General features: G+C 32.5%; 1 protein-coding gene across 2 annotated transcripts in view; it reads left to right on the top strand.

Moving 5' to 3' along the window:
• The window catches only part of LOC107189697 (dnaJ homolog subfamily C member 5-like), a 29255-nt gene extending 9304 nt beyond the window's left edge, over positions 1 to 19951 (top strand). Inside the window, exons 5-7 of one of the 2 annotated variants that reach the window (XM_015578285.1) lie at positions 3456 to 3512; positions 9790 to 9952; positions 19797 to 19949. In XM_015578285.1, coding sequence (XP_015433771.1) covers positions 3456 to 3512; positions 9790 to 9952; positions 19797 to 19864 — 288 coding nt within the window. In that variant the 3' untranslated portion in view covers positions 19865 to 19949. Of the gene's footprint in view, positions 1 to 3455; positions 3513 to 9789; positions 9953 to 19796 lie in introns of both variants that reach the window. The other variant, XM_015578286.1, reaches the window with a different exon arrangement.
• Positions 19952 to 23471: the final 3520 nt, after the last annotated feature.

Here is a 23471-nt window from a genome sequence, read left to right as displayed (position 1 = left end):
AATTGGTGCGTTTTGGGTGTCTTTTCTACTTTGATCACTATTTAAACATATTTAGATATGTATAATTTAACAACAATTTACATCATCTTGTTCAGGAGAATTCAGAAAATGATTTAATGCCAAACACAACTGAATAACCGTTACTGCAAGAACCCAAAACATCGTTAAAGTTGAAAGTTTGCAATTTTTTTTAGAATCGACTTTTAAACAAATGTACGTTCTGGGAAATAACGGTTTGGAGATTCGTATTCAGCTTCTAAAGATCTACCAGGAACGTCTATTGAGGGTTAAAAAATCGAAAAAAAGTTAAAATATGTTGAACAATCTTATTTACTTGTAACCCGCCAAAGTTGTATGTGCGATCTGCTTGAATCAGCTGAAGTGAACGAAAGAAATTAATAGATTCTATCTTTTAACCTTTTAAAAAGAAGGTTGCTTATCACTGATTTAGAGAAACCGAAGATACAAAGGGGAATATATAGGTATTTTAAATAAATAATATATAATACAGGTATTTTATGAAAGTATCTATTAGTTTCATTTAGGTAATCATTTTTTCCTTTTTTGGAAACTTGAATAATATTTAACTTTTCTTCGAATTTCCGTACCACTCGATTCGTTTTGATACGTATGGCGTGTATGAAACTTCACTTTTTCAATACAAATGTTTATGTATATCTGAAACTTTCGAGATGTTAGCGCAGAACATGAGTCGCTAATAGATGTTTTGTATTTTCGAAAAGGCTTCGAAAAAGGAGTGACTTCTATTTGAATTATTTATAATAAATGTCTATTCATCAATTTTCTACGGTAGATGCAATAAACGAAGTAGGTGCTAGAAGTGGTTTTAGAAAATAACCTTGTCATTTAACCTGTTAATCTTCTGCTGGTTTAGTGTTAATAGACTCGGTGTCAAAATTAAAGGATTACGGACTTTTCGCCGAAAAATTGTCGATCTTTGAACTGTTATAGTTATAATATAACATATACTTCGCGAAGTGATATTTTACAATAATTCACCTGAGGCCATTTTTACCTCCACTAGTTGATTTCCCTCGAACATGTCTATTTGATATGTTGAGTAGAATCGGGTACTCATTTTACTAAATACAGTTCAAAAACTGTTTTTACTGAATTATAAGAAATGAAACTCGACGAATAACAGTATTTTGTGACGACTGCTCTAAATTTAGATTCCTAAAATTAGATTCTTTTAATACAGTGCAACGTTATTCTCGGTTTTAGATAAAATCTGTCGAATAAAGCAAATTTTATGTGTTTTATAATGATCTACACTACCGTTCAACAACGTGGTAGATGTTCAAAAAATTTAGAAGGTCAAGTTACAAGTTTTTTTTATTATAGTCAACGACTTATGTATCATAAAGGTTTATGTATACATATACCGGGTGTTCCATTTTAATTACCCCAGGAAAATATCTCGAAAAATATGAAAGATACAAAAAAACGTTTCAAACGAAAGTTTTAGGATATCGAGGGGGACAGATCATGCTGACATTCATTTGATCTTGCGCTGACCTTGAAAAACCCTGCGAAGGTCAACTGAAAATTTTTAAACGGGAACTAATATCTTTTACCTCATACAATTGTAGCTCACATCAAAAGGTTCTTAAAAGACTACCTGTAGACTGACGTATTTCACACGTATTTTTCCCGTATTTTCAACAATTAATAACTCGGAAAAGAAGCCTCAAATGTAATTTCGTCATCCTTTCACAGTGGCATATTTTTATTAACACTCTGTACAACGAAACCAACTTAAAAGTAGCAAGAAAACATATCTTCACCAAATTTTGCCTCATAAAAATTATCTCCTTTCTTTGATTTTCAAACAAATTTTGGGTACTCCATTTATTAATTTTTCAAAAATATTCTTCATCTAAACTTTCTCGTTTTGCTTTAAGATACTCCCAGATTTATGTGGCACACATACAAATAACAGAACACGCACATAAGCAAAATTCAACAAAATCAAACATTTTTGAGAAATATGGTTAGAAATAGGACATTTTTTCTGCAAACTGGTCAAACTACGCAATAAACTTTTTTTTACAGGCGTTATTTTCAACATATTAACGAAGGATCATTTATTTAACTAAAAAATATTACTGCTTCCAAACTTGTGACCAGTAGTGTATACATTATATTTATAAATTCTACATGTTACTTTTTTTCTTGTTTTACCATGTTCTGTACATTTATCTTGAATTATAAATTGTTGAACAAAATTGTTTTGCTCCTGATAATAATAAATTGTTCACTCTTGCAAGCAGTATAAAGTAAATATGATAGTAAGTAGCGCGGTATAGAGCATGTTAAACAAAATATGACCGATGCATAAAAAAAAAATGATGCAAGTGCAACAATAAATATTGGACGAACATGTATTTAGGCGTCAAAGATTAAGTAAACAGTTTTAACATTACGCCTTCCACGAGTTTTAGTTATTTAAACTGTGAGAAGATTTCCTTTTTTTGCGTAAAAACGAGGATGGTCAGAAGAAAATTTAAACGATTACCCTCGTTATGAAAACAGTTACAGTTTGTTAAAAAAACATGTTTTATTTTTAATTAGTCACTTATTAAAGACACCCATTAATGAAATTGTAATAATAATACAGCTATATACGAAAATAAAAGTATATGCTTTATTTATAATTTGAAAAATGGATGAAAAATGTTTAACAACCAACAGAAAAATGTCGAATACAGGGAACGAAAGAATTCTGCAGAAATAAACTATTTATATAAACATAACAATTATTAGTTAGTACAAAGCATTTAATGACTAGTCGTAATAACAGTAATTTTAAACTTTTTTCGGACCATCATTCTAAAATGCGATTTTTTAATTTGCTTCCATATTTTACGAAATGATTATTCGAGGCATACAGTTTACTTGGTTCCATAAACGGACACTATTTACGAACATTCATTTTCAAACGAAATTAACAGAAGTATTGTTGGAAGAATTTACTTTGTTGATGCAAGGAAAATGTTTAAAAAATGAGTACTATTTGAAACGTTCTGAATGATGATGTCAGATTATAGATGTATATAAATAAATCATAAAATTGTATGTCGATCACTTTTAAGGAAGTTTATTATAAGACATTTGATATTAAGATTGTTTTAGTCGTTTGTAATTAAACACATTCGTCATATTAAGTTTCAATGAATTTTCTTTGCAATCATTATCGTAACCACGTTATCCAGATTTATAAGGGTTGCAAAGTAACAGTTTCATTTCTCGAGGAGCGAACACATTTTTTCAGTGCTTTCGGACTATTTTCTCGATCAATCGTTGCATCGATTCATCAATCAGTGATTAGTAAAATCTTCCTGATTTAGCCTAGCATGCACTTTTTACGTCTGCTCTTTATTTTACAAATACGATAGATTAGCGGTTTTGTTTACGTTGTTGTTGTATTATAGCGGGACCAGAATCCAGAGGGTGATGTCGTGACGAATCAGCCAAGAAGCCAGGCCACCGTAAGTTTTTCCTTCAGTATCAGTGGTTCTTAGTTCTATAAGTTCATTAAAGGTTTTGAAGAAATTGTTTGCTTCTTTTTTTTCAAGTATACACGAAAATGAGAATAATAATATTTCAGCTGTTATAAATGATCTTGAAATGATTTAGGATGCACAAACTATGAAGGCCACCGATAACACATATATAACGTGACAATATAATTTCGTTTTTCTCGTAGCAATTGTTAGTTTACCTTTTTCTGTGATTCTTTTTGTTATTTGTTTCGTTGTGAGGCTGTACGTTAGAATGTTTTCGTTTTCACGTGTTCACGAGTTCGCGAGATAGAATAATTTCAGTTTCATCGACCAGAATAAGTGTGTAACGTTTATAATGAATTTTAATTCGTAGTAATTTGCAAGAATTGAAAATGAAAACCAGGCTGTATTTTCTACGCAGTCGTAACGGAAGGAGCTGAGAACCATTGAGACGGATCTGTAATATGCGTTGTTCGACTCACAATCATTTCACCAGCTTCTTGTACTTTTTCTATACTTTTGTTCATCCTGATTTTTACCGCCCTTTACGATGTCAGAGCAGGATTGTGTAGAACGTGAACTACAGGTTGGTATACGCTCAGGGAACTGATGGTACATTAGACCTACGAAATTCTATACATCTAAGGAACCGTTTATTATTCGATAATGCATACAATTTTATTACATAATTGTAACACCGACGTTTTAATAATGTTGTAATTTGTAAGATTATTTTTAATACTAATTAATATAACGCTATTACGATATTCCATTGCTTAGTATTATATCAGTAAAATGTTATTGTTATTCCTGTGTTATTACGACTACTTAATACTTTACGATGGGAATAAAATCCTGAAACTCGATAAAGCTGCCTGTAAAAGGATTGGCCAAGTAATAATATGTACGTTAAATTTACACAGCGCGTCGTAATTCGTGACGCAACGGACATTAAATTGAACCCTTGTGAGAATAAAATAAAAAGTATTGGATACGCTTCTCTGAGAAAAACCGCGTGGAGTACGTAGGTGTAAATAGAACAATTTTAAACTTATATTCATCTATATTTTTTATTAACATATTACACGTTATTATGTATTTATAATTTTAGTCCTCAGATAAAGGACTAATAATAAAATCTTGTTCCAAAAAAATACAGTTTAATTGAGCGTTAACGAAAGCATAAACGAAATAATATCAGTCCTGGTTTCACATGTACCCGGGTCGTACTGTGTGATTTCAAATTTTCTTTCTTCCGTTTTAAATTTATATTTCTAACTGTTAAGTATTTCTGTACCGAATTAATCATTTTTACGGTTGATATTAATTAGAGCCATTAGTAGACTGCAGATCTTTATATAAATTCACAATTTTTAGAAATTAATTTATGAAAGTGACAATTAAATGGGTAAAAATTGTATTACGTAGAAATAATGTAAGATTATTATTAAATGTTATCAGTTTTTCTAGGTAATTGTATTTTGTATAGGTACTCGTATGCGCTATATATACAGGGTGTCAAGAAATTATATATCGCGGCTACCATATCCGGATTTTACACCTTTGATTTAGTGGAGATTGAGGTAAGAAAGGTGCCGCAATATTAACCTTGACCTTAAATTTCAAGGTCAAAATTTGTAATCGTTGATTTATATTTTACTCATCGTGAGGATAAAAGGTCTGAAAGGAACCGTGAGTCAAAACTCAATCGTTCTGTTGAAAAATGATGTTGATGTTTCATTCACTTTTAAACTGATTTTATTTATAATATATTTATGTCTCGCAGCATTAATTTTTCATCTTTAACTTTAACTTTTATTCGAAAGTACCTATTTCTCTCCCTCCACCTATATCTATCTCTACCCCAATAAAACCTCGAATAACTTTTGATAAACTTAAAAATGGAACATCCCTGCTGCTTCGTCAATAAGCACGATATCTGATTTGTATCCGACTGCGGGATGTAATATTTCAATAAACCAATAAATAAAATTAATTGAGAAATGAATGAAATGTCAACATCATTTTTCAGCAAAACGGTTAAGTTCCGACACACGGTTCCTTTCAGACTTTTTATGCTCGCGATGAGTGGAATATAATGCCATAAACAATAGTATTGACCTCGAAATTCAAAGTCAAGATCAATTTTGAGGCACCTTTCGTATCTAACTCTCCACTAAATCAAAGGTAGAATCTGCCTACGGTAGTCGTAATATGTGTATATGTAATTAGAAATACATCTAATAAGAGTAATGTAAATAAGAAATACATGTAATTTCTTGATACCTTGTACATACTATCTACAGTCCAGTGACAGCTTTGATTTGTTTTTGAATTTGCTTAAATAGTACGAAATCACATTAAAAAATGTTGAAAGTACTACAACCTTACGTTCGTGAAAACCAAAAGAAACTGTATACATGAGTTTTCTGCTTCTAAAATTAAAATTAAAAATAACTGTCGGGTGGAATCAAGTTTTATCGACGAATATTTTCAACGGACAAATTATTTTTTTTCTTCGATTTTATTTGGTTTTTTGTCGAATTCGTTGCGTGAAATTTGCTGAAATCGCTGTGAGTGTTGATTCGGCGAATTGACCGTATCATTCGGATACTATATTATTTGAATAAAGTTTACAATTGATATCCACAAGTTTTATTAATATTACCATTTACACCTTTTAAATACTTTCATTAGCCTACTCTACATTAATTTAGTAAAAATTGTACCTTGAATTTTGGATTTTGCATAATGCAATGCTTTTATAGAAGTATGTTGTGTGTTTATTTTATATGTTTTTATAGTTATATTAGACATTTTTTGTATTTTTTTGAAAATATTTTCACCTGGAAATATTATACTAAAACAATAATAAACTCGTAAAGTCCTATATATGTAGGATACAATCACAACAATAAAAGAATTTTTAAAAAACCTTTATTTTTTTTCTTCAATATATTTTTGTGCGAAGAATGACCTTCTACGCGGTTGTATAATTGAGTTAAATGAACAACTATTTTGTGATCGGTGGGACTGTACGCAACCACTACCTATACCCAGTATATTTGAACGCTTTCGCTACTAGACATAATTATATAATACTAATACAATTATAGTGTCTTCTCGCGAAAATTCTTCTTGGGAATAGGCGACACTGTAGTGGCTTCCGCATCAACGATTGTCAAGGACGAAATGTCACTATAGTGACTTTTCTTAATATGTTATATTAATAGATTTATTCACTCTTTTTTCGAAGCATCGGCGATATCATTAAAAAAAAGGCTGGTATATGATGTATTCATTCAAAACATGCACTAATGGCAAAATGTATCCGCTCGTCCCATACGTATAACATATTCTACAAAATTAATCAATGTTATGGTGAGAAATACTAAATATAATTTACATGAGTTTAAACTTTAATTAATATATTTGAGATTAGCATGCATTCAATTGAGAAATGATACATAGTTGATTTAAAAAAGTCTTGTCATCATGTAACAGCAAAAGAGTATGCACACAGGAATGCAATCCACCCCAAATATATATTTATTTTACACAAACTTACTCATATTAAATGAATACTTTGTTGGATATAACTACAACGATTTTACCATAGCTTTTAATTTGTTATGCATAGATTGAACTAATTTTCTGTGAAATTCAATGTGCACTTTCTTCTACTACTTTTCGGAAATAACATTACATATTTAAATAAATTGTGTATAATTTTTCAGGTAAATGAATCCTACTATAAAACATAATAATCAAAGTTTATACTAATATAAATTATTATTGTTAATTAAGCATTAATAATTATGTAAAATATGTCACACCCTCTATCCTATGGAATGGATGAAAATTCCCATGAGTAATTTTATTAACCGTGTTCCATAACTATAAAATAAGGCAACCTAAGTATAACATGTGTAAGTGCAGATTTTTCCCCCAGAAACGATGTTTCTCCTGAAATCGAAACATTGCATATCTTTGTATACAAGAATAAAAGAGAAAAAACTGTTTCGCCGTTGTTCCGCAACTACAGCACCAAGTCAATAAACACTATTTTCTAATAGTATTTCGTCGGTTATGCTTTGGCTCTTTTGGTGTAAATAGATATTTGGAACAACAACAGTACTTTCCACGAACGAAAGCTGCTAAAGAAATTGTAGACAACGTAAAGAATTTTTTTTTAGAATTATATCTTCCAGTACCTAAACAACGGGGAGCATGTCATTGATGTTATGACTCCATAATAAATACACATTTCAGCGTAAAAAATGTACTAAATTCATATACAAACAGCACTGTTACCAAGTGTGTAAACTCTGTTATAAGTGAACAATTTTGGAAAAATATGTTTTTCTATAATACTGTCCAACACATGTTAACCTTGGTTCTGTTTTGCAATATCCACTCGGTGATCCTTATAGAGTTCCTCGTCTTAAATACTTAATGTTTCATGTTTTTTATACATTCTTGAACACTAATCACGGAATTGTAAAGAACTTCTCTTGATCACTGTAAGTTTTAAACAATTCCAATGTTCAGTGTATAAATATGTATGTGACTTTTGAATATGAAGCCACTAAAAAACAAATACACAAGTTAATTAACTTACGAGATTTTGTTATTATGATTTTCAAGATTTAGGACACTTTCCCAAATATAGCAGTATTTGAAACTCATTGAATAATATTTGAAAGTAACGCGAAGTCTATTTAATCATAATTTAAGCATCTTTTTTAATAGTGATTGTTCGATACTTATTGAACTTTCATATTTGGGAAAGTGTTTTAAACCTTGTAAAATCATAAGATTAAAAACCTTGTAAATTAAGTAACATATGCATGTGTCTTTTAGTATGTTGTCTTCCAGCGTGACTGAGGAGAAGATTCGTATTCTTAACCGCCTTCTCGAAGATGACCACCGGTTATTGACGGTTATTAACGGTTGTTGAAATTGCTTCTGAGGTCAGAATAAGCTATGGCAGTGCTCGGTCAATCATTACTGACGATCTTGGGTTTCGAAAAGTGTCTGCAAGATGGGTCCTCCGACTTCTTACCGAAGGTCAGAAACTGCTGCGACTCGAGGTGTGCATACGGCTATTGATACGCTACCAGTCTGAAAGGGAGGCTTTTTTTGCACCGGATTGTTACCTGCGATGAAACTTGGGTGCACCATTACACTTCGCAATATAAACAAACCAGTGTGGAGTGGCGAAAGAAGAAAGAAGAAAACTCGACTCTCAGTTGGAAAGGTTTTTGCAACTGTATTTTTTATTTCAAAGGAGTTTTGCATACCTATTTTTTCCACGGACGTCGTACTGTGAACGTCGCGCACCACAGCCAACTTTTGGACGACACAAAACTCGCATATCGGCGGAAAAGACGTGAATTTACAATCTGTGACGTTATCCTGCTTCACGACAACGCTCGGCCCCAAGCAGCGGCCGTAACTCAACAAAAAATTAAGGATTTGTTCTGGACTACACTGGAACACCTTCCCTACAGTCCGGACTGGACTTATCGCCCTGTGATTATCATTTGTTTGGATCATTAAAAGACGCACTTGGAGGACAGAAATTTTGATGAATAATTGCTCAATTTTCGCCAGATTATTTCAAACCTGAATGAAGCTTCAAATTTTCTTTCCGTTCAAGATTCAACTGGAAGTTTAGTTTTTTACATGCAAATGTCTAAATTTATGTCTCTACCAGAAAAGGCATGCAAATTAGAATTTCTGAAAAAGGGGAAATTGGTTATGTCTATGTACCATATAGGTCCGATCACAATATTCATTATTCTTCTGTTCTGTTTATGTCCGTGTTGTTTTTTTATACCTGTATGTATAATTACTTCACATTTATTGTAAACCAAGGGGTATACTGGCCTTCTCAACAATAATAGTAGCAATAATAAACTAGTGCTTGGTGTTATAAATTGAACCGTGTTTTCACTGTACCTGTCTGCGCCCGCCATGAAATGAATCTAATAATTAGTTTAATATCTATAAAATGTACGTACTTGAAGTATTATCTGTTGTATAACATGTATTTTATATCTTTGAATAAATATTTTGGAATAATTTCATAGTTCAATGAAAATATCAAAATATCTATACTTCGTTTCTTTTACGGAGTCGAGGACTTAAGAGTTTCTCATTGTAGAAAAGTTATTTATTATTAACAAATAATATTTATTGCGATGTCTTGTTCTTCGATCGATTGTATTAAAATCTGTTGAAAATGTCTTTTTAACAGGAGGATGAAAGCGATGAGGATGCGATTACGGCGCAACCACACGGTGGTCCGCAGAGCAACTCTACGAACCAGCCGATCTTTGCCATGCCACCACCGCCAAGCGCAGCCGTTAACGAGAATACAAACTTAAACAGCGGTGCTGAAAGAGTTATTTACACGACTGGTATTTCGAGCACTTAAAATATTAATGCACGTTATTTATACAAACACCAGTTTTCTTAATCAGTTTTACCTTTATTTGCGTACCTACCGTTCTTCCTTTAACGTTGCTTTTTTTTTTCATTTCTGCATCCTCCAGAGATGCGTCGTTAGAAGAAAAGTGCCACCCGAAGCACACGTGATTATGATGATATAGACATTAAGCTTTCTCGAATTATTCTGTAATTTTTCATCACCGTAGTTAATGCAACCTAAAATTCTCGCTTCTCTGTATGCTACTATTTCAAATTACAGGTGATTTGAATGCGTTTAAGGGAATTTAATATAAAAGCTGCTTGAAATATGAGAAAATCTCCGAACTAGTTTGAAGTTTGAAAAAAGCTTATTTTGTTATATATTTAAGGAGACAAGGTAAATAAAAACTTCTGCTAACAAATTATATCAGAGGAACAACATTTAGGTATACTTTTCTCCAGAACTACTCAATGAAATTGCAAGATTTTTATTTTTGTTTTGTTCGTTAGTAATCAATCGTGATTACGAAAGTGTAATTATTTTTGGGTGTTAGAGCAGTTCACAAAAAATCAAAATCAAAGAAAGAAATATTTTTCTAGAATTTATGTAAAAAATTGATAAATTAATTATCCTTTCTACGAACGATTAAGACGTTTTCAATAACAAAACGAACACTCCGAAAAGTGTACCTAAAGTTGGGTTGTTTTTCTGATAATTTGTTACCAGGAGTTTTTTTTTACACTGCCCGCTTAAATAGTAGTAACACGCTTTAATATGCGCCGGGAAAATTTGATATTTTTATAGATAATTATGAATTAATGATCATTGATATCGAAATACCATTAAAAACTTCAGTCTTCAAATTAAGTTCTCTACCGAAAGTTTAGAGTTTAAGTTATTTACTAGTATAATTCAGCAGGCATTCACTTATTTTTATTTATTGTGATAGTGTGAACGAATCCGTGTACAGAAAAAAACAATCCCGTTTTGCTTATGCATAGATCCTTCCGAATTTCGTAGAAAGAAATGGCTTCGTAAGACCATGCATTTCTATAGTCTTAGTACGTACTGTTTAAAAATTATTTGGGGAACAATTTACAACCCACGAATGATATTTTCAATGTGCCATAACTTTTTATTCATCTGAATTATAGTAACACAGGAGTACTACAAAAATGTTTCTATTGTGTATCTTCGCAAAGAAAAAAAAGTGGTATTCTCTCGTTACATATACACGGTGTCTTGTAACAATCAAGCATATCTTCAGGTCTGACTTAGGGATGCAAGAAAAATGAAATATTTCAATAATTTTATTCCAATCGGTTCATTATTTTCTCTAGTTTGAATACTTTTAGTAGGAATGATATCTGATTTGTCACATTAGATTGTAACGAAGCTTATCGAATAAGAAAAGTATCGGTAGGTTGAAAAGAGGTTAATTGAGACATACATTATATGAACATTTTTCACTATTTCTGCGTACCTAATTAATCACTGAAGTTATGTTCACATTTTATGAAACTTACTCACATTATTGATACAGGCATGCTGAGTTATGTACAATATTGCAATGAGCAATATTTTCATTAAGTGGAGGAGGCGGCGATAACGTCGAATTTATACGATTTACGATCTTTTCTTCTATTTTTTTGCTTGAATGATGAATGTTTTTTGAATATACATTCTACGATATTTATTACTTTTACTTTACGTGCACTTATTTCATATTCTATTGATGTTATGAATTATTTAAACGTGTATTATTACGATACTCGTCATTTATTTTACATGCTTTAGTACAATCGACTTTTACTGTCTGTTTAGGCTGGTGCATAATAAATATGTATGCATCATGAAATAAAATATTTTGGTAAGATAATGTACTTTAAACCATAAATTTTATTACATCGGTGGTGAAATATAAGATCTGTTTGATGAGTATCGCGAATATCAATATAGACTTGAACCGTGTTTATGGCATTTTCGTTAGATTTTGTACTATTTCTGACGTTATACTCTCAATTACGTGACGAACATTAATTTTTTTTTTTTATTGAAAAATTTGCAATTCTGTTAACAGAGATTATACAGTTTCATCTTTAATTCCTGTTTTAATAAAATAATCTAAAAAGACTAAATTTGCATAAAGATCCACAGTCCACGAATTACATATCGCTTATACTGTTGCTATACCAATTAATAATCGAATTTCACAAATTTTCTTATTTTTGATTATATTTTGATGAAACCTTTATTGATATATTAATGAGACTTTTTTTATGAAAATGAATTCGAACGTGCATTTTTGCCGCGAACGCTATATGCATTGTACTCCGATTATGTATGAAACGGTAATTGCGTTCGCGCAGACATTTTTTTAATTCCGTGAATGCAAGTGTTCCGCAACCAATATGCCTATATTTTTTTATAACATAATAATTATGTTGCTTTTGTAACTTAAAATAAACGGCAAATTGTATTTCTTTGGGAATCAAAAGTTTGTGAAAATGTATAGTTATATTTACAATGTTAACCGTTTGCGGACGGGACTGTATGATGCGTCTGCCAGGACGAGAGATTTTCGGAGCGTGCGGCGGAGAAATGATGTCCGCTCGAAAATTTGGTCAAAACAACGATAAATTTTATTACACGTAAAAAAAAAAAACTTAACAAAAGAGCCTGTTAATAGTATTTTAATAAAAGTATTTATTACCGATGAACTTCAAATTTGTGGTTCAAAATCCTGAAATGTATACGGTCTGTCTGAAAAGTTTTTTGAACTGAAATTGAAACAGCAGTTTTCCGTAAAATGGTGATGACTTTCATTATCAAATAATTAGGGGTAACACCACGATGATAGGCCAAACATGATGGGATAACTTTGTAAGTGATTATAAAGAATATTATGAATTTTATTAGATATACCGAAAAGTTCTGTCCGTTTTTCAAGTAAGAGAGAATAATTTTTTATAATGTTTATTAATATTTAATTTACAATATAATTTCCTTCAGCGGGACGTGGTTTTCCGCAAATGCCAATCGAACACATTTGTGCCGATCTGTTAACGCAGGCTTACTCTGCATTTTATCTTTCGTTTTCTGTGTTCACACTCGTAAAACTCGCCGTACATTCTTCACGCGTGTTTTAACACCAGTATTTTCTGCAATTTGTCTAGCGGTCATTGTCGAATTCGATGCCAGCCTAAAAACTGGCACGTTTTTAACGTGATATTAGAACAGGAGGACGACCAGAACAATTTTTTATACCGTAATTGTCCTGATTTTTAACTAATTTACATATTACGATTCGGATGTGTTTTATGCAACGAGCGGAACGTCCTCTCTGAATCATAAGATCAGAGACCATGAGCGGAACGTCCTCTCTATGGTCTTTGGTGAGTACCAAGTCGCATGATATACAGGGTTTTCCATTAAGGGCGGGTCGATGTTGAAATGGAATAAAACAAGCTGTGTGTGAGGTATTAACGAAAGTTTTTTTTTATTCGAAAGGCCCATGTATGCCATTATGTATGGAATATGACATCGTTCAAATGTCCGTCGCGGCTTCGCACGGTGGCACGGATCCGAGAGGTCCAATTTTCAATGACTCTGCCGCATAGATCCGGCTGAATTTGAGCGATGGCCTGGGTTATGTTGACTTTGAGGGCATCGGTCGATTGCGGCTTATTGGCATAGACCTGCGACTTCAGAAAACCCCACAAGAAAAAGTCTAACGGGGTCAAATCGCACAATCTTGGTGGCCAATTCACGTCACCTCCGCGAGAGATAACCATAACCTCAAATCGTTCATGCAGAATGTCCATAGTGGCGTTCGCTGTGTGGCTCGTAGCGCCGTCTTGCTGGAACCACGTGTCGTCCACGTCCATATCGTTCAATTCGGGCTTAAAGAAATTGGTTATCATCGATCTGTAACGCTCGCCGTTGACGGTGATAGCCTCACCAACGTCGTTTTGGAAAAAGTACGGACCAATGACGCCGCCGGCCAAAAATCCGCACCAAACAGTAACTTTTTGTGGATGCATTGCCACCTGGTGAACCTCGTGTGGATTGGCGTCGTCCCATATACGGAAATTTTGCTTGTTAAAAAACCGAGGAGGCCCCGAACGACCCCTTCAACTGCCCATTCTCCATACCAGGAGACGGGGTGGGAATATGCCAGGGCCAATGGCTATCCAGGGCGGTTTTCCTACCGTACCACGCATCGTAGCGCAACTCGCACGATGCAAATACACTTACTGACAAAAGTTAAGAAACAAAATGGTCGTTTGGGAATTACTGTATATTTTGAATCTCCTGAGATACATAGGTCGAAATTAAAAATAGCATGAAGAGATTACATTCCATACATGAACATACAATATGTTTTTTTTCTTTCGATAATACTTGTATACGCACTATAATTAATTTTGAATCAGGGAAACGAAACAAAAGTTTTTGACATATGTTAAGAAACATAATTTGCTTGAATTATAAAAAACTCTAACAAACGCTTCTAACAAAGAAAGACAATCTAGTAAGATGTTGGATAACCCTTAGATTTGATGACTGCATGGCACCTGCGTGGCATTGATTCGATTAATCGCATACAAATCTCAGACGGTATTTGGGACCATATTTTGGTAATTTTTTGCATTAATTCCATTTTATTGGTAAAAGAATGGTTTCCCAATTGACGTCCAACGTAATCCCACAAATGTTCAATTGGATTCAAGTCTGGAGATTGACTTGGCCACTTAATTACATTAACATTTTGCTCTATGAGAAATGCCTTAATTAATTTAGAAGAATGTTTGGGGTCATTGTCATGCTGAAATGACCACTCTGTTGACATTTTCTCGCTAGCAAATGGCAGCATATAATTTTGTAAAATATCACGATACACAAATCTATCCATTGTCTCTTTTATTTGTATTAATGGACCGGGACCGTTACGTGAGAAACAACCCCATACCATCACATTCCCACCACCAAATTTTACTGTTGGTTTCAGATACTTGATATTAAATCGCTGTCCAATAGGACGTCGTACATTACTCCTGGAATCATTTCTAAATAAGTTGAACTTACTTTCATCACTCCATAGAATTTTTTACCATTCACCAATAGTCCAGTTAATGTGTTCTTTAGCGAATTCCAATCGAGATTTCCGATTCTTTTTGGAAACAACTGGCTTCTTAGATGCTTTGCGTGAAAAAAGATTATTTTCATCTAAACCACGGCTAACTGTCCTGCTACTAATATTACTTTTCAAAACGCTTTCGTAGTACTGGCAGTTGACTGTTTGACCTTGAGGAAAAAAATTCAAAATGCACAACTCCGTTGAAATCGAAAAAAACCGTGAACATCATCTTGACAGAGGATCGAACCTGTCGTGTTTTTTTTGGGCGTGGAGATCCTTTGCCAACCCACTGTGATGACTGCACTTTCGTCTCGATGTCGTATCCGTAAACCCAACTCTCGTCTCCTGTGATGATCCTTTGAATGAATGTTCCTTCTGCTCTTCGGTCATCAAACGAGGAAGAAACTTTGCTGCAACTCGATGCATGTTCAATTTTTCTGTCAAAATCTCATGACATGACCCAATTGATATTCCAACCTCTTCTGAAAGTTCCCTGACAGTCAGACCACTGTTGGCACGCACAAGATCACTGCTTTTCTGAATGTGAGTGTCATCGATTCAGGTCGAAGGCCTTCCTGGTCGAGAGTCATCTTCGATTGATTGACGACCATTTTTAAATCTTAAATTCGCGGCTGTGATGCGTTGCGTGTCCAAGTTTTGACAGACTTGGTGCGCGTTCAGTCCAATTTTTCAATTCCCGCTAAACCAAATCCAAGTAATCTAAACACAAACACGCAACAATTCTCCTGTTCACGTCGTATGCCCTTCCATCGATGAGAGGACTTGAATTTATAAGCATAGGTTCGCATGATTCGCAAGAAATCTTAATTTTAAAACCGAGTCCAAATATACGACTCTGTGAATTTCAGGTCGCCATCACACACTTTACACTTTACTGCTCCACTAATGGCTGAGAAGACAGTCACAAAATTTAATATTCGGTAGCCAAACGTTGCGTCGACTTCTATGTCGACATTTTCACTTTCTTTTAATTTTTTCGCCGACGTACTCGTGCTGGCTTCCTCACATTCTATCAAATACCGATTTACCGGATGCTGTTTCCTTTTACGACTTGTAGGAGGACGAAATATATTTTTTGTGACATAATTAAAAACTTCTCCAAAATGCTGGAAATGATGCATACTCTGACAATACTTGCGAAAGACTGAGTGAATCTTTCGGAACCTCTGCCATACACCAATACAGCCAGTTCACAAACACTTTGAAAATAGTCCTATTATGTCGATAGAGCCCCCTGCAAAATCCTTCTAACGTGAACGATACAAAGTAACCCTTCTGCGCAGCAGATGGTCGCTACCCGCTCCGAAACGGCCGATCAGAATGTTAAATCTCTTATTTCTTATGATAATACTGCCAAAGGCTGTGTTACTGATGAGAGAAAATATTTTTTATATCGATTTGTTACGTTTCGTGTTATTTACATGTGTATGAGATGATGAAAAAGTTATGGCAAATCGAATGTTTCTCTTGGTGTTATTTTTCTTCTTTCAGTTTGTACCATTTCCTGGAGAAATTAAGATCAGAAATGTATGCTCAACGCGAAGATCTTGCATTTTGCATGCATTAGTCCGTTTACCTAAGATCAGCTTACAGGGTCTAATGAGAACCTCGCGTCTGATCTCTCTCCTCGGATTTTTATAAAATTGGGAGGGATCGATGTCGACTTTAAATAATGATGTTCTGTACTGTATTTCATGGAAATGCGTATTTTTTTTTATAAATATCTGATTCAGAGAAATTGTGTCTGTAATGAATTTTGATATAAAAACACCTGTTAAAGTATTCCGTCTTTTTAATTGTAAATTTCGCACTTTCTTCTAATTGTATTTTAATATAGTTTTATAGTAAAACTATATAAATTCGGATTATTTAAAATAAACAATTAAAAAGAAAAAAAGTCTGTCGACGTGTACGATTCGAATTTGAGATCGTTCGTTTACGAGTCAACCGATTATTGCGCTTATTCTCCGTGTCTAATCTTCGAATCATTCAAAATCTAATTCGAATCGTTCAAATCTTTTATTACACTGTGTAGAACATCGGTCGACATCAATTCCCTCGAACAACAAAATTCGAGAGGGATCAGATGTGAAGTCCCCGCTGTTAGTATGCATCAGTATCATTGGTGTACAACTAGTGAAATCTCATTAATATTATGTCAACACATTGTCAATCTACAATGTGAAAATTCTAATTTGTAATAGTACATTTTTAACATGTTTCTCATTCTATAAGAATAGCTTTTTTTAGTTCTTTACTGCATTTATGTTTTTAATGGGATTTAACAGTATTATTGTAAATTTCGCATTATCTAAAAAGTAGAAGTAATAAAAACGAAAAGACCCTTAATATGTCTTTGTTTTGCAACAAAACTTGCCGTAAACAACCCCACTTTGTCAGGCTTTATTCTAATAAATATTCCCTTTATTTTGGTAATTTATACACTTATTTACATACCTGTAAGCATGCATGTTTGGAATAATGAAGGAGCAACGAACACTGGTGTTGCTGAAAGGTTTTTCATTATTTCAAATATAGTGATATACGTATGCCATGTAAAAATACATATCTGTACATTATGTTATAACGTATTCGTAGGTGTACACGTGTGTGAGTTGCATGTGTGACTTGAGGAATGATCTTAACGCTGAGAACGATTGAATAAAAGTAATCGCTACATTATTCCTTTCGTTACTGGGTAAATATAGTAGTTCAGTATAAACAGTTTCGTTTTAATTAATTCTGCAACGTTAATTGCTTCTGTTTCATTGTCTTGGAATCGTACCAAAGTAAAGGATTTAATTTCTAATGATTCCGAATCTTTTACTTGTGGTATTTGCTCTGTAATGTAAATATATTGTGTTTCACTTTGTTATAAATTGCATTTCTATTTTTTCCATCCTAGCGTTTGTATGCTCTTCTGGTACCATTAAAATATTAAGAAGCTAGACTCGATTTAAGTGGCAGTATGCACCTTAAGCATATTATTGTCACGAAAACTATTACTCCTAGCTTCTTACTGTGATTCTTAACTAATTATATATGGCTTAATTTTAACGTACTATAATTACTTTAACCTTAACCTCTCACTCCAGTTTTATTACTTATTTTCATCTTTGGCTGCAATCAATTTTGTAATTCGAATTATTGTAATTCGTGTTTAATGATTTAACATTAAACATTAGTACTTGAACATATTATTATTTGCTATTTAGTTAATTATGGTTTCTGGCTTAACTAAAATTGGATTAATTATTTGATTCTATGAGTAACATACAGAATTTCTAAGACGAAAGAAACCTAAAAGTCGGAAATCAACATGGTTTTATGAAGCTTTATATACCATTCTAATGGTATTTACGAATATACATAGTTAACTTAGTTCAAGAAATAATCAGAAGTCATATATAGTTACAAGATTTAAATAAGATTAACTAAATATTTATAGAACTTTTAGAGAGAACTTACATCTCAATTTTTCTTTATGAAAAATATTTGATTTATAAATGATTTTGTACTCACCGTATTGCGAAACTGGTTTACTATTTACGTGTTCTACATGTATGCTATTGTGCACAATTTTCGTTACAACAAATGGTAGTGCATAAACTTTAAGTTTTACTTTTGGTGTGAACACATTAAGGTAATATTTATGTTTATAATTTGTAAATTGTTGTGTATTTCAGTTACTTCATATTGAAATTTATTTAAATCATTGAAAATACCAGATTTTGTTTCACCATAATCATGTAACCGTTAGATTAAATTAAATTAACAAAGGTGATTTGGTGTTGTCGAAGGCAAATATTTTACATAATAATAAAAAAAATTTTCTTACGAATCCTTGCTAGAAAGAGAAGAGTACTTCTTAACAGTACAGTCTATGCATAGTCTTCTGACGTGCACATCAAAGGTTACGTTCGTTGCAAAGACACGATGTTATGAAACATTGTGATTAAATATGCCATGTTCAGTTTTTTTTTTATACAAGATGATCATGATATCAGGAAAATCTTGGAACATATCAAGAAACGAAATACGCTTAATTAAATGCTACGAGTTTTTGTTTAGCTGTTTGGTTTCACATGTGATTATGTCTACCAATGGGTAATCCACTATTTCCTGGCGAAATCAACCTCTGTTTCTCTAGAAACTAATGATCATTATAAAATCCCTCAGTGATATTCATATTCAAAAATGATTTTCCTACGTCTTGCACGATTTTTAATCAGCGAAAGATCAGCAATAGATTTTTCATCTAAACACTTTTTCGCGTAATTAACCCTCGGATAGCGATGACTGGGTCACTTTGACTGAAATTCTCAAGAACTTCATTCAACTCAACAGCTTTCGATAATTTATTCACATCAATAGTTGTTTATATTAATTCGAATGAAAAGAACTCCAATTCACAGCGACATTTCTTCAAAAATTGCATTTAGAAGAAATGATGCATGAGAGTCCAAACGGACCCATGCTTTGCTATTTCCAGAAACATGAAACCTGTCAGCCTTCCAAGGGTTAAAAAAAGTAGTGGATTCTTTATTGGTATACCATAGTAAGTATAAAACACTTAATTCTAATTGCACAATTTAGTGTTCCACCTGTAGTATCTATACAGTAGTATAATGTGTACTAATCAAGTGTGATTTAATTCGTATTTTGATTATAGCCGCATCTACAAATCCGTTCATTGGCGCAAACGTGGGTACAACTGGCACGGGTCCTACAAAATGGTAGTCACGGAAAATCGAGAATGTAGTACACACACGAACGTGAGAAGATTTATTGCATAATTAATGCGCGGGGTGGATTTTTGCGTGCATCAACGGGACAGCTTGACATGTTTTTTTTTGTTGTTGAAGAGCATGTTTACAGTATCGGGTCAGTTGAAAAGTTGAAAGAACCGTCGATACCAATTTTATAGAATTTTTTGCTCGATAAGAACAATTTAAGACAATTTTTTCTTGTAAGAATAATTTATATTATCCAGTGAATGAATCGTTAACGTTAATTGTTTCAAATCTTCGAATAATTATATGTAACGGACACCTTCGAGGATTCTAAAAAACTTACCGAAATGAAACTCGTTTTTTCATGTTGACGATATATATGTTTTAAATCAACCTTTCTCTTTTTTTTTATAACTTTTTTAGTATTTTCTTATATACTACCCAGGTGTAGAATAGTTCTCTGAATATAGTATTTTTTTAAGGAACAATTATTTTTGTCTAACTCCATGCTAACATAGTAAATTTATATTAGGTACGTGTACGAGAACACATCTTAAACGTCTTTTCGTAAAAGGAACATTCGAAATTTCAATGTTTCGAAGTTTCAGTGTTCAGAAACACTTGAACCGAAGAGTTAAGGAAAATGTTGTTCATTCTGAATCCAATGTATGCGAATTATATTAATGAAACAATTATATCGTACGACTCGATGCTTAATATTTTCGAATGACATAATCACTGACCCATCATCAGTTGGTATTTAAATAAACAAATACGTTACCTAAAAATGGAAACGAAATAATATACTACTTTATTCCAGTCTCTACGCGAAGTGGCACAATTAATACTTCAAACGAATTTAGGAACTAAAAAAAAAGAAGAATCAAGAATAGGGGAAATTTATGTGTACGCACGAATCCACCACGCTTTTTTTTTTGCGGACGGATTAAACAAAATGTGACACGAAGGAGCCTCAACATGTAAGTTTCTCCTTCAAAGATTCTTGACTGCTCTCGAAGTTATAAATAATAATATTATATTGGAAGCTAATATTTAATAATAAAAGTTTCGTTTTGTTCATGCATGAAGTATATAAGAATTTGTATGTGTATGTTTTATTACATACAGAGTAAAGCATATATGGTGTGCCAAAAGAATTTCTTCAGAATTGAAATCGATATAAAAAAATATTGTTTGGTAAAGTTGAAGTATTTTACCGGTGAAGATGTGTCAATACATCATTTATATTCACCAATATCTTTTGATAATTTTTTGTTTTTTTCTTTATTTATTTAAATACTCTGGCACTTAATTGTATTATAATATCTGCAGTACTATTGGTATGTATTCTTGGTGAATAGTATTTATTTAAATAGATCGATATGATTATTATATCAATTATTTGCATACGTAGTAAGAATACAACAAAAATACTTTCATATGAGACGTTGTGGATCGTAAGAGCGAACTCAACCAGAAGATATTGTGCCTCATTAACTATTTTTTCGCTTTTTCTAAATACGACGAACAATAAATGTACTTATAAGGTGACTGTAAATTATTAATAATTATTAATTGATAATTGAAATACTAGAATGACGATCAAATGAGCCTAGAAGGGGCAGTAAGGTTATTTATTAATTAAAAATTACAGTTGTCTTTATTTTTCATAATTGAATACAGATATTAGGTTTGTCAGAAAGTTTTGTCATTTTTCATCCATGTCTCAATGACAAAATGCAGGATTTTTATGCAAATGTTAGTAAAAAATTACCAGAACAAATGGAGTATCGTTTTGAAACACGATAGCAATTGGGTTTCAGATGAATATTATGTAGAATAACCACGTTCTAGCACAAGTCAAATGAGATACGTAAAACACCGAGAGAACTTTCTATCAGACGTAATATTGAATCAATTTGTATCATTGTATTGAATTCAATTAAAGTTTCAACTACTCTATCTTTTAAAAATGGTGTATTACTCGATGGTATTTTTCTTAATATTGTAGTTCATGTATAATTAATTTAACATAATTATAAAACTATAAAGGAAATACATAAATAAGGTTTGTGACGCTCAGATAATTGTCTCAATTCTGTCGGGATAATTGACTCGGAAAACATTCCTCTTATAAATGTTATTGACGTAATAACACAAGTCCTGAGGCTTGAAAATGATGACGGACAATAATACTGTTGTAGTAGATACTGAAATGATTATAACTACAACATTAATTATGTTAGAATCATTATCTAATTCAATCGAACGTTTATGATAAATACTTGCATCGAAATGCATTAAAGTCCCCATGTCGTTTTTTGTCCACTTCCATGACCATGTACTGAGTCATTGCAAAAGTCAATACGATTGTTCCCTAAAATTAAAATAGGTTGGGTATTATGCAAAATAATTTTTTAGAATAAGTAGATAACCTTGGTTACTTTCATCGACTTTCCTTAATGTCCTCAACGATATAAAGTTTATTTACTAGATCTGTCAGAAATTTCTGTTATTGTGTCTCTTATTTGGTTTGTTGTTAAGATGCGTTTAACAATAATCTTGAACGCAAGAATTACTAAATTAAGCAACGTTATTTCATCCTTCTGACAATTTCTGAACGTGTCCTGGCTCGAAATACTTTAGTCTGTTATTAAAACACAGATAGAAAAGCGACAGAAGATTCCGGTGGAGCTAATGTACAGGGTGTCAATAGAAATGTGAAAAATGTGCGCAAAGTGAATTCTAGACGTCAAAATAAAGTTCATCCATACATATGTCCGACCTCGATTCATTTTTTAATTATACACAATTTTTTCTATTCTAACAGGCTCGGTCGAAACGTCTGTAGGATGGCAATTTTGATAAGAAAATAATCTGAACGAGTGTTCTCACAATATCTATTGACACCATGTAAGAAATTCACCTATCCCCAATCCTTAATATTTTATTACCACAAAATTAAACTTCTGTATTATAAATCTATCAAAACGTTTGAATTGATTTCAGAAAAAATCAAGAAATTTGCTCAAAAAATCTTCGCAAATATTTCGACTTTACCTAACAATATATTTATATCATGAATACCTTTGAAGGTATTCGATTACTAGCCGCCATGTGCCTCGCCTAGGTGTCCCAAAATTATAAGGTTAGCCGAAACACGCTAATATCAGGTATGCCGAAAGAATTCGAAAAGTTGTTCACCATTTCATAATCTAAAACTTTGTTTTTCAAAATACAAGCAATTGTATTTCACAATTTTCTTAAATTGCAATAAAAACATCGAAGTGCTCGAATGGTTTTATGAGATTCTAATTTTTCTGACTCATGGTAAACCTAAGTACTGGACATCGTAAGATGATCGAAGAACACTTGATCGATCACGACGAGGGGATTAAGCTTGAATATGCAAATTTTTAATGTGCTTTCCAATAATTTTGGGTCGCTCTGTATACATATATACGTTCACTGCAAACTTTATCATATTAAGTAATCTTATTTAAATTTATAAATTATGATAATTATTAGCATTTCCAGCAAAATTATTAATTTACGCAGTGATAAATTTGCTAACTTTGTTCTATATAACACCTGTGTTCCGTGAGAGATGTATA

Source organism: Dufourea novaeangliae, unplaced genomic scaffold, assembly GCF_001272555.1.
Source record: "Dufourea novaeangliae isolate 0120121106 unplaced genomic scaffold, ASM127255v1 scaffold162, whole genome shotgun sequence".
Lineage (NCBI taxonomy): Eukaryota > Metazoa > Arthropoda > Insecta > Hymenoptera > Halictidae > Dufourea > Dufourea novaeangliae.
Note: the sequence above shows the minus strand (reverse complement) of the source record. Positions and strands in the feature narration are given on the sequence as shown.